Source organism: Amia ocellicauda, chromosome 18 (genome assembly GCF_036373705.1).
Source record: "Amia ocellicauda isolate fAmiCal2 chromosome 18, fAmiCal2.hap1, whole genome shotgun sequence".
Lineage (NCBI taxonomy): Eukaryota > Metazoa > Chordata > Actinopteri > Amiiformes > Amiidae > Amia > Amia ocellicauda.
This window is the reverse complement of record NC_089867.1, coordinates 8,775,676-8,788,197: the sequence shown is the minus strand read 5'-3', so window position 1 is coordinate 8,788,197 and position 12,522 is coordinate 8,775,676. Positions and strand designations below refer to the sequence as shown.

General features: G+C 37.1%; 1 protein-coding gene across 1 annotated transcript; it reads right to left on the bottom strand.

Annotated features, from left to right (window-relative positions):
- Positions 1-1,175: 1,175 nt before the first annotated feature.
- Positions 1,176-11,885, bottom strand: srd5a1 (steroid-5-alpha-reductase, alpha polypeptide 1 (3-oxo-5 alpha-steroid delta 4-dehydrogenase alpha 1)). Its single transcript, XM_066690901.1, has 5 exons — positions 11,419-11,885; positions 10,824-10,990; positions 10,392-10,493; positions 7,833-7,983; positions 1,176-4,683 (listed from the first exon to the last, which is right to left on the bottom strand). The coding sequence occupies exons 1-5, from the start codon at positions 11,727-11,729 to the stop codon at positions 4,617-4,619; spliced, it is 798 nt and encodes a 265-aa protein (XP_066546998.1). The 5' UTR covers positions 11,730-11,885; the 3' UTR covers positions 1,176-4,616.
- Positions 11,886-12,522: the final 637 nt, after the last annotated feature.

Sequence of the window (12,522 nt, the reverse complement as noted above, 5' to 3'; positions counted from 1 at the left end):
GACATTTGGTTTTAACAGTGAAACTGGAAGCTCCTCACTGAGTATTTAGTGCAGTAGGGCAGAGTGATATCACAATATTAATTATATTCAGGTTACAGGGCAGCACATATCCAGAATTAAATGTGACGTATAAACATGAAAAAATCTTTTCAATTCAGTACAAGGGTTGTGTTTTCCTTTCAATAAACTTTACATTCTGATAATCCATTCAGTGAGTGTGGTAGTACAGTGCTAAAGGTACAGGTTGACAGAAAAAAACTTGAAATAAATGATGCTGGTTAGAGTTTTAGGAGAGCAAGTTGTGAAATAAACATTCCTTGAAACCCTATTTATTACTTTCATGACCTGAAACCTAGTTCCAGTCATCTGCACTCAGGACATATTCGTGATGTTCTATAAGGGACAGAAACTGATTAATTGAATTGACTTCAAGAGACCATAAAACACAGGGATCATAAATATGACATCCACATACATCCTTATAGTATTGCAAACAAACAACTGCACAACGACAGCATTTGGGTCCCAGAAACTGTTTGGTACATTCGGTAAAGTCCATTTTGCAGTTTCATGACAGAGGAATATTGAATATTTACGCTTGAGAAATGGTTTGGTTTATCTTCACAACAGTCCTTGGTTCAGGTCTATATAGTAATAACTATTACATGCACACATGTACATAAAGCTTTCAAGCATTGCTGTATGAAAGATTCATTCTGAAACACCAGACCAGAATAAGTCATACATTTTAAGAAAAGTTATTCTGGATTAGTTTTTCAATAACAAAGTAAATTCCTTTAATTTATTTGAAAGAATAGCATGGTGAATAATAGGATTATTCCAAAAGATCTTACGATTCCAAATATATTAGCAGAGTATTACATGTAGGACTATAACATTTCTGAATTGTATGGTTTGGTAATGTATACATTAATTTATATGTATATTGGTTAAATGAAGATAATTATTGTTAATCAAATGTTTTTAACACACTAGTAGAGGTTATGAAGAAAATAAGAAAAAGAAGAAAAGAGAAAAAAAAAAAAAAAAAAAAGAGAGAGCATGAGGATAGGTAAACATGATTTATTGCTGTAGTAGAGAAAAATAAATCCAAGTAACCTTTCAGTAAAAAAGATAAGGTGCATTTCATTGCTTTGTGTTTGCTTGTTAAAAAGAAGAAGCAAAGAAAAATGGAAAAAGCTCCAGACAAAATAATGACCTTGAATTATGAAGCATCTTTAATGAAAACATACCTCATGGTGAGAGAAATGTTATTTTGCTTTATAGTTTCTTTCTAGTCATCTGCTCCCAACGCACTGCTCTTAATACTGACAAAGCAAGCATGAACAATTTCAGCTTAGCAATACATTTGTCATAGGCACAGTTTGTGATGCTTGCAGATAACATAAGGAGTTTTTCACAGCGGAACCAGCACTTAACTTACTTTAAGTGACCAATCGGATCAGATTGATTTATATTAGTGTAACTCATGCATAAAAAGGGAAAAACTTGACTTGGGAGAAGATGATATGTTAATGTGCCTTTAGAAGATGTTTTTATTTCACCACATGACCAATTTTAAAAAGGCATGTTAGAAGTAAAAACAGTGACCAGTCATTTTATTTTATTTACAAATTTGTTAACAGTCAAATCTGCCAAAAACATTGTTTCAAAAACAAATGTTATGTTTTTTCCCTTTGACAAGATTACAAATTATACTTTAAGAAAAACATTTGAATGAGATTGTTAGTAGACTTTAAAGCTGTCTTACAAAAACCCAATCAGAGAAAAACAAAATCCAAACTTTGCTTGTAACTTTCATGATACATAAGAGGATTATTTTTTTGTTTGTTTTGTAACTATTTCATATTTTTGTGCTCAGTATGTCATGATTTGGAAATGTGGAAAATACAGCTCCTGCAAACCTGCTTTACATCATATCTGAACAGGACTACAGATCCACTCAAATTACAGCAGATCCGCGAGGGGTGTGCAGACTTGAAAAACAATCAGTAAAGTGGTGCACTACATTTTGGACATTCATACTTTTTGACATGTTTTTAAAACCTTGTTTATACATTTTAGTAAACAGAGAATTCAATCAAAGAGAGATAGAGGTGGGGGGGACTCACCTATGAGATTAATTTGCATAGTTGTAAAGATATATCTATATCTATATCTATATATATATATATATATATATATATATATACACACACATATACATATACATATATATATATACACACATATACACACATATATATATATATATATATATATATATACACACATATATATATATATACACACATATATATATATATACATATATATATATACACACACACACACACACACACACACACACACACACACCGATCAGCCATAACATTATGACCACTGACAGGTGAAGTGAATAACACTGATAATCTCGTTATCATGGCACCTGTCAGTGGGTGGGATATACTGGGCAGCAAGTGAACATTTTGTCCTCAAAGTTGATGTGTTAGAAGCAGGAAAAATGGGCAAGCGTAAGGATCTGAGCGACTTTGACAAGGGCCAAATTGTGATGGCTAGGCGACTGGGTCAGAGCATCTCCAAAACTGCAGCTCTTGTGGGGTGTTCCTGGTCTGCAGTGGTCAGTACCTATCAAAAGTGGTCCAAGGAAGGAAAAGCGGTGAACCGGCGACAGGGTTATGGGCGGCCAAGGCTCATTGATGCACGTGGGGAGTGAAGGCTGTCCCGTGTGGTCCGATCCAACAGACGAGCTACAGTAGCTCAAATTGCTGAAAAAGTGAATGCTGGTTCTGATAGAAAGGTGTCAGAACACACAGTGCAGTGCAGTTTGTTGCGTATGGGGCTGCGTATCCACAGACCAGTCAGGGTGCCGATGCTGACCCCTGTCCACTGCCGAAAGTGACTACAATGGGCACGTGAGCATCAGAACTGGACCATGGAGCAATGGAAGAAGGTGGCCTGGTCTGATGAATCACGAGTTCAAAGTGTTGACTTGGCTTCCAAATTCCCCTGATCTCAATCCAATAGAGCATCTGTGGGATGTGCTGGACAAACAGGTCCGATCCATGGAGGCCCCACCTCGCAACGTACAGGACTTAAAGGATCTGCTGCTAACGTCTTGGTGCCAGATACCACAGCACACCTTCAGAGGTCTAGTGGAGTCCATGCCTCGACAGGTCAGGGCTGTTTTGGCGACAAAAGGGGGACCTACACAATATTAGGCAGGTGGTCATAATGTAATGGCTGATCGGTGTATATACTGCATTAGTAAAGTGATAATTTTAACATGTGAAGTACGTAACATTGTTCATGTAAACGTAGCCATTTGAATTATAAAACTGACCTTATCGAATAGAGTTGTAATTACACCACAGCTGTAAAACAACCTGCTGCACTACTAAAAATGGCCTAGCCAAGCAAGAGCACCTGAAGACAAATAAGTGATTGGGGTATTAGAGATGATTTTTATTTCCTTCTACATTCGTGTCTCGGTAGAGCCCTTTCTATTTCAGATAATGTGACGTCTGATTAATACAGTTAATGCCCCTGAGTGTGATGACGGCAAAAAAATGCAATTTCCTTTTTTCCCTTCTAAAGCCCCTGATGGCTTGAATGACCTAGAGTTTTAGATAACCTATAATTCAATGTATCCTTCCCAAGAAAATGTCTGCAAGTTCTTGATACAGTATGTTGTAAAGGGAATACAGTGAACTCTGTCGTCATGTTTTGGCCTCAGGTTTAATCCCATTTGAAACCATGTGTTCATTTCTGTTCCAACATCTCTCTTCTGTTGAGATACATTTTCAACACCCTATGCATTCTATAAATATATACAATTCATATGTGAAACCTATATTTAACCATCTATAACTCTTCTTTCACTGTAAAATTAAATGAATTGTGAAAATCCCCAGTTATTCACAATATTTTATCAATGTCTGATCTTGAATAAGTATCCTTATTCTGAGGCCCTTTATAATACTACCAATTTAAAGAACATTTATGATTCAGAAAATATGAATTAAAAAAGAGTGTCCAGGTAAGGGCATCTGCTAAGAAATGAATAAAAGCAATACATACAAATATAACGGTATATCATAGGAAAACTGTGCATACTTTTCTTAATCTAAGAGATGAAGTGTTTCTCATAACAACCCCTCCTTTAAATACATTGAAGTTCAAGTATGAGTTTTGAATAAAACAAGGATCGTCAGTCTAAACTATCTATAGTAAGTGATTTTAAACCACATCCTTATAGGACTGACCTTGCCTTTTTGAGTGCTATCAGATTTGACAGACCTCTGTTTCTAAGCCGTTTTTTAACATTAAATATTTCGGGTCAGATTTTCAAATGTTGTTGAATAATTTACATCAGAGGTGGGCAATTCCAGTCCTCGAGGGCTGGATTCCTATAGGTTTATAGGTACCTTCCAATTAGCCACTGACGTAGAACTGTAATGAACAGGTGAAATGACATCCTATCTTAATAATCAGTTAGTAATCACTATAAGTAAAACCTGAGGTGGAATTAAAACCAGAAACCCTCCAGCCCAGAGTTTTCTACCCCTTTCTGTCATTGCAGATGTGCTTGCCCATCAGAACAGGAAAGGTATCAAAGCTGTTCTTGATTTTGGATAGTCATCAAACTTTTCAAGATACCACCTGTAAGAAAATAATTAGTATACAATTAGATGATCAGAATGAACTTGGTTCACATAAAAAAAACATATATATATATATATATATATATATATATATATAGTACACAAATTGAACATCATATAAATATGTTTATAACCAAATTATTTTCAATTCTTCAAATAACATTTAATTAACTTAAACTCTGGATTCACCACAACATAGAACTTCCATCATGTAAATATGTAATAACTTCTACAATCCTCTGGTAATATATGAATTAATACAAAAAATCTATTGGTCATGGCAATGTTTAGCACTAGACCTCATTAAGTGTAAACATTTCAAGGTTGATATTCTGTCTTTGATTATTCCGTCTGTTTCTCTGTTTAAACTCATATAAACTTATTGGATATAAATAAACCCTGAGCGGTCTTATTATTAAATTATTTAATCTGAAAAGGTTCAACACAATAATTATCCTCATAAATCAGTCATGATTCCAGTTTAAATGATACAATTGAATTCCCGAATGCTATATGCATTTAAGAGTTACTAAATGTATATTAAGTTTAATAAAAATACACTACTACTACAGTGGATTACATAATTTTAGAGATGAGGCTGGTACACCTGCTTTAAATTAGTTTTTTGTTGGTTATAAAACTGCTGCTTTTGACCACAGATAATATCCTTACTGAGAACTATGAAACTGATTTTACTTCAGAAACAGGAAATTAAAACAAAATATTTTTCAAAGACAGCTGCGGCGGCCCTAGAAGCCAGGATCATATTAGTAGGCCATTGAAAAAGGATTCTCAATGGTACATTTAAAAAAACTAATATATTTGCATTAAAATATGAGCTGAACATTAAAAGAAACCCTCACATCAGGGCCAAAAGCATTGTCCATATTGGAAGAGTGCAACTCTTCAATGTTTGAGCACTTGATCAATGGAAACGAGAAATCTTTCATCTTTAACTGTGATGCTTTCATGCAGTAGCCATAATGAATGCCAATCAATATAACAATACTCTTGGCAGTCCTTGATCAAAATCAAATTGATTCTATTTAACATTTATTAGCATGCAGATTATGATAGTATGAAGATGGGACTCTACATTGCATGGCTTCACATACAGTGAGGGAAAAAAGTATTTGATCCCCTGCTGATTTTGTACGTTTGCCCACTGACAAAGAAATGATCAGTCTATAATTTTAATGGTAGGTGTATTTTAACAGTGAGAGACAGAATAACAACAAAAAAATCCAGAAAAACGCATTTCAAAAAAGTTATACATTTATTTGCATGTTAATGAGGGAAATAAGTATTTGACCCCTTCGACTTAGTACTTGGTGGCAAAACCCTTGTTGGCAATCACAGAGGTCAGACGTTTCTTGTAGTTGGCCACCAGGTTTGCACACATCTCAGGAGGGATTTTGTCCCACTCCTCTTTGCAGATCCTCTCCAAGTCATTAAGGTTTCGAGGCTGACGTATGGCAACTCGAACCTTCAGCTCCCTCCACAGATTTTCTATGGGATTAAGGTCTGGAGACTGGCTAGGCCACTCCAGGACCTTAATGTGCTTCTTCTTGAGCCACTCCTTTGTTGCCTTGGCTGTGTGTTTTGGGTCATTGTCATGCTGGAATACCCATCCACGACCCATTTTCAATGCCCTGGCTGAGGGAAGGAGGTTCTCACCCAAGATTTGACGGTACATGGCCCCGTCCATCGTCCCTTTGATGCGGTGCAGTTGTCCTGTCCCCTTAGCAGAAAAACACCCCCAAAGCATAATGTTTCCACCTCCATTTTTGACGGTGGGTATGGTGTTCTTGGGGTCATTCCTCCTCCTCCAAACACGGCGAGTTGAGTTGATGCCAAAGAGCTCGATTTTGGTCTCATCTGACCACAACACTGTCACCCAGTTCTCCTCTGAATCATTCAGATGTTCATTGGCAAACTTCAGACGGGCCTGTACATGTGCTTTCTTCAGCAGGGGGACCTTGTGGGCGCTGCAGGATTTCAGTCCTTCACAGCGTAGTGTGTTACCAACTGTTTTCTTGGTGACTATGGTCCCAGCTGCCTTGAGATCATTAACAAGATCCTCCCGTGTAGTTCTGGGCTGATTCCTCACCGTTCTCATGATCGTTGAAACTCCACGAGGTGAGATCTTGCATGGAGCCCCAGACCGAGGGAGACTGACAGTTATTTTGTGTTTCTTCCATTTGCAAATAATCGCACCAACTGTTGTCACCTTCTCACCAAGCTGCTTGGCGATGGTCTTGTAGCCCATTCCAGCCTTGTGTAGGTCTACAATCTTGTCCCTGACATCCTTGGACAGCTCTTTGGTCTTGGCCATGGTGGAGAGTTTGGAATCTGATTGATTGATTGCTTCTGTGGACAGGTGTCTTTTATACAGGTAACGAGCTGAGATTAGGAGCACTCCCTTTAAGAGAGTGCTCCTAATCTCAGCTCGTTACCTGTATAAAAGACACCTGGGAGCCAGAAATCTTGCCGATTATAAATTGCAAAACAATTTATAACTTTTTTGAAATGCGTTTTTCAGGATTTTTTTGTTATTATTCTGTCTCTCACTGTTAAAATACACCTACCATTAAAATTATAGACTGATCATTTCTTTATCAGTGGGCAAACGTACAAAATCAGCAGGGGATCAAATACTTTTTTCCCCTCACTGTAAGTGCAACTCAAAGATAATGGTATATCTTCTGTGTGCCATTTTACATTACTTTTTCATTGTATTAATTTTGGAAGAGTAAAGCCAACCAAATAAAGTGAAGAAAAATATCCAATTGAGCTTAGACTTAATGTTTTGTGCATTTCCACTGGTTTAAGACAGTGCTCCTCGTTTGTACAGCTCACCTTTAACACAATCTAGATTGTGCATGCATTACCCCTTTTCCGAGTGATTTCTATTGTACTTAAATTTTCCCATTTAAGCAAAGAAAATTCCACCATTTTAGGAAATCCAGACACACTGTTTATGGTATTATGTCCTTCTGATGGGAATTTGCCTGCTGCCACAATTAATTATATGGTAGTTGTGCCAAATGCAGCTGGCACCTTCATGTGCCTCCTACAATTAATTTAGGCTTTCCAAAACCACTTTAAATATAACCCATTATAGGCAGACAAATATGCATCTCTTACCGATGATGGGAAACAGCCCGACTGGAGAGCACCACCAAGGTAAAAATGGCAAAGGAAGCACTCTGAATTGACCAAGAGGCCACAGCAAACCCAGCCCACTCCATAATCTCGCCAAGAAAATTTGCACCAGATACATATCTAAACAAGCCACCTGAAAGACAAAATAACACAAATGTGAAATGTCAATGTTAAACATAACAGAAGATCCAAGGCTCCGGCACATTATGGTATCACACAGACTCCACTACATTAGCCAAAGTATGTGTTAGGTGTTATTTCATTGTTTATTAAGAAGTTGCGCAGAATCTGTGTCTGTTAGGAGTGTGGTCTTCTTAAATCCTTGCCATCTGGGAGGAGCACTGGGCAATGATTCTGGCCCGCCACAAACCCAATGGATTCAATTGATCACAGACATGGCAGCTAAATGAGCCCAATGTCATAACACCACCAACAGTAGGCTACACTGTTTGAATTATATATGTGTAGTAATCACATGCCTCTGGTAGATTGTTGGAGATGACGTTTAGGTGTGGGCAATCAGTTGTGCACATTTTTGTACCGAATATGTTGCAACATGTCTATAGGCTTCATCTGTCATAGCTTGCTGGGATTTTATGGATTCTGATGGCAGACTTATGTGGATATTGTCATTGCAGGAACACCCAGAAGATGCATTTCTTTCTTTCCTTTTTAGGGTAAACACCGTAAAACACTGATACCAAGGGCAGAATACAGGTTTGATCAGTAGAGCACATAAATATGCAGGTGTTTATTAAATTATTCATAGTTTCTTTTTGGCCAAAACTAAGGTTGTGAATACCCAGTAAACATTTTAAACATCTTATTCAATTTGTCCAAACCCTATTATTGCAAGGTGTAGGCTAAAGCTGTCAACAGTTTGCTGACCCCATTCTTATCTATGCTTTTATCACTTCGAGGTTAGATTATTGTAATTGACTGTTTTCTGGCATGCCTGATTTAATATGTGTCTGCCATCGGCGTATTCACAACACAGCAGACAGATGTCTCAGTAAATTAGACTTGTCACAGACTCCGTGTACTGATGTGTGGTGCTTCATCAAATTAACTTTCCATTATTTGCTCATAACTACAAGTTTAGAAATGGTCTAAGCCTCCATATATGAATAGCTTTCTTACAAATCAGTGAGCATAGATCACAGGATGTTATTTTAAACTGCCATCTACAATTAACATTCTTAATGCATTGAACAGGTGCAAATGCAATGACTCACAAATTTACTATGTGTATTATATATATATATATATATATATATATAAAAATAATGCCATGTAAAATTCACAGGTCAATAAGAATAACCAACTCTACCACTATCACTGAACAGATACAGATTAATTAATGCAAATATCCATTGTCCTGAACTGGCTGTCATGTAACCTTTATGGCAAGAGTTGTCTCATTTCGGTATGTACTCTCCCGGTTTGTTTGGTTTTCGCTGCAACCATATGCAACTCTATCTGGCCTTGCAGTATTGCAGACAGCTGCCCCACTTTCAATTAGTAAATGGCTGGAGTGCTGTTTCCCAGGGAGATCGGCCTGACAGACATGAGAATGCAGTTGCAACTCCATGCTGTCATTGCTAGGTCAAAGAGCCAATGAAACACCTAGGGGAACTTCCCCAGCTGTATGAAGGCTTGAGCAAAGCGCTAACAGTTAGCAGACGACTGGAATGTAAATATTTCAGATTTCCTGTGAGGCCAGCGTTTAGTTTTTTTGCCCACAATGGTTCTGTTATGTATTTACATATATTATGAATGTTAATATTAATGAAGAGAAGGCCTGCAGTCACTATGCTCATTGATGTTTTAATGTATGCATCTGTGGTTTGCTTAAACGGCCACCTTTATTTGATTCATTGATCTTTCCCTGACCTCGATATAAGCCATCAAAAATGAGTATTCTAGGCTTCTCTGTGCCCCCCCCCTTCTCTCTCTCTCTCTCTCTCTCTCTCTCTCTCTCTCTCTCTCTCTCTCTCTCTCTCTCTCTCTCTCTCTCTCTCTCTCTCTCTCTCTCTCTCTCTCAATATTTGTGAATGTTTTAACATCATCATCAATTGCTTAATTGTCCAAACTGGGGTGGAAAGTAAGAATTGTTCTAAACCATATTTTTACAGGATGACTAGCAATATTATCTCAAAAAGGGATCTTTGGGCATCTCATTTAGAATGGTATCATTCAAGAAGTGAACAACCAAAGTAAACTACTCAAAAAATGGTTCCATCTACTGGACATTTTCTTATATTGTGTGACAAGCCATCCATTCAAAGTTTGTGTAGATTTCTTGCCACTGTGTAGGCTATCAATTACACTGAATACATATTTTATGTGGTTTGTTGAAATTAGGTTTTTAACATAGTGGTATACTGGAAAATTATAACAATGAAAACAATACTACTACCACTAATTCATTGTTGTTATTATTATTATTATTATTATTATTATTATTATTATTAATAGAACACATCAAAGTAAGTTGTAACCAAATACAATTAATAAGACTTCTCTTGCTTGGATATTTACCCTTTGGTATTTTGTAGTCCGTTTCTCCAGGTTTTCTGAGATTTCTAAGAATATGATCCGAGTGTATATTTATCAGCATCCCCATTAACCACATTATGAATCCTAAAAGCAAATCAAGAGATAAAGTAAAGCACTCAAAACATAATTGGTTTGTTTTAATGAAGAGAAGCATGATGCTTTATAGTACTTAAGACAGAAAAATTAACAGGGAACCCAGCTTTCTTAAAGCAGGTGGATGCTGAATAATTATGATGTACAAACAGTTTTAGCTCTTCTACCATTATATAGCAATTAAACAGTTTCTTGTACTGCACATCCAACATGTAATAATTATGGTTTCCCGAAGATTGAACAGCATTGTGCTTGTATTTAATTTAAATAGCTAAAGCTCATGCAGTGTTGGTCTAAATGAAATGTAAAAAAGGAGTTTACCTAGGATAAAGCATGGCTGTGTTATCCATTCTGCAGGGTACATTGCAAAGTGGCTCAAGTATCTTACTTGTAGATATCCATTGAACACACAGAAAACAAATGCACTTGCAAAAGAAAGAAAGGGGGTCGGTTTTCCTCCTCGTATTAAGAAGGGGTAAATCAGCGACCTGAAAAAAATAATAGTATGATTTCTTTATCATAATCGCACCAACACTATAAAAAACCGATTGCAATATTAATAAGGATACTGTATTAATTAAAAGCAGGTGCTATGAAACTGGTCAATTGCAAAGTATTGAACCAATACAAACATGACTGACAGCCACAAGCTTACAGGTTGGTTTCATAGACCCAGATTAGCATGAGTAGTGCAAAACTCTGGTGCCACATTTTTAATGATTATTCTTGGAAATGCACATTTGGATTTGTACTTATTCTATGTTATCTTTAGTTGTCTGCTGTAAATTCGCTGGCAATACTTCTCTACCCTTGTCATGCCAATAACACTTTTGAATGTAACTGAATTATACCAGTTGATAATCCATTCAGTATCGGCCTATTAGATTCATTTACCATCCACTTCAGGTGTACTTACCTTTGAAGGTAGTGGCACAGATACATTGCGATGAGCAGCCGGTTGGGTAAATAAGAGGCTCTTGCAGCAGAGGTAGTCAATAATAGCAAGAGCGGAACGACCAAGGCAGGCATCTCTTGCACAAACCAGGCGAATTTGACATTAACCGGGAAGCCGTACCTCTTTGAAGCATACCTGCCATAGGGCACGTTTTCAAAGAGTAAAATTAAAAACGTTACACCCCCCATCAAGAGCATCACATAAGACATGTTCTCTAGGATGCTTTGCTCGTTTGTCTCGGAGCCAAAGAGGTAGAACAATATATTCGTCATTGCACAATAAGATAATACAATCAAACTACAAAATAAGCAACATTATGAACTTAACCATGAGTTGCAAGGTGGACTTTCAATCCGTCAAGTTAAAAGAACCGATACAATAGCGAGCTCCCTGCAAGCTACAATGTATCCTATTTAGTAACTCATTCAATGGGCTCACATATGCCCAGGACTGGGGGGCCAATCAGAAACATCGGGGGCGGGCCTCGATATACGTAAAGACCAATAGAGTGTAAGGTGGGCCTCATTTGTAATAACAGAACCAATAAAAGCTGGTTGTATTATTCACATTAAACACTGTTTCCGGGAGTCTGTTTATTACGTTTTTGAGTAATGGCAAATGTACAATCTGGCAGTTTGACAACAATGTTAATTAAGATAAAATAAATGACAATCAGCGTTTTTTTAAGAAGTGCACAATGAATAATATAGCTAACTCTTCTTTAAAAGTCACTTATTGTCAAGTTAATTTCTTTTTTTTTTTTAATTTCACAATTTTCTGATTGGACCCGAAGTACAGATGCCGTTCTTGTAGCGCAGATTTCCGCAGTTCTGCTCAGATCTGCAGAAACCAACCATTCCATTGGTGGAGCCGCGCAGAACTGCGCACATCTGCGCGGCACGAACGCGACCATAGTTCAGTACAGCTACTCAGCAAGCAAACTAATCTCACCACCTATGACTGTCTCTGCGATTGCCTGTTTCAAAATGTAACACAGATACACATAAATACGGTATATAGACTTAATCTAATAAATCATTTCAATTTCAATAAATCAGGTTGATA

Bases quoted from the DNA above. Each gene is read 5' to 3' on its own strand.
- srd5a1 (XM_066690901.1), bottom strand. From the start codon at position 11,729: ATGACGAATATATTGTTCTACCTCTTTGGCTCCGAGACAAACGAGCAA. The intron at 10,991-11,418 runs GTAAGTACACCT...TATTTTTTTCAG, and splicing joins CTGTGCCACTACCTTCAAAG to GTCGCTGATTTACCCCTTCT. The intron at 10,494-10,823 runs GTAAACTCCTTT...ATTTGCTTTTAG, and splicing joins ACAGCCATGCTTTATCCTAG to GATTCATAATGTGGTTAATG.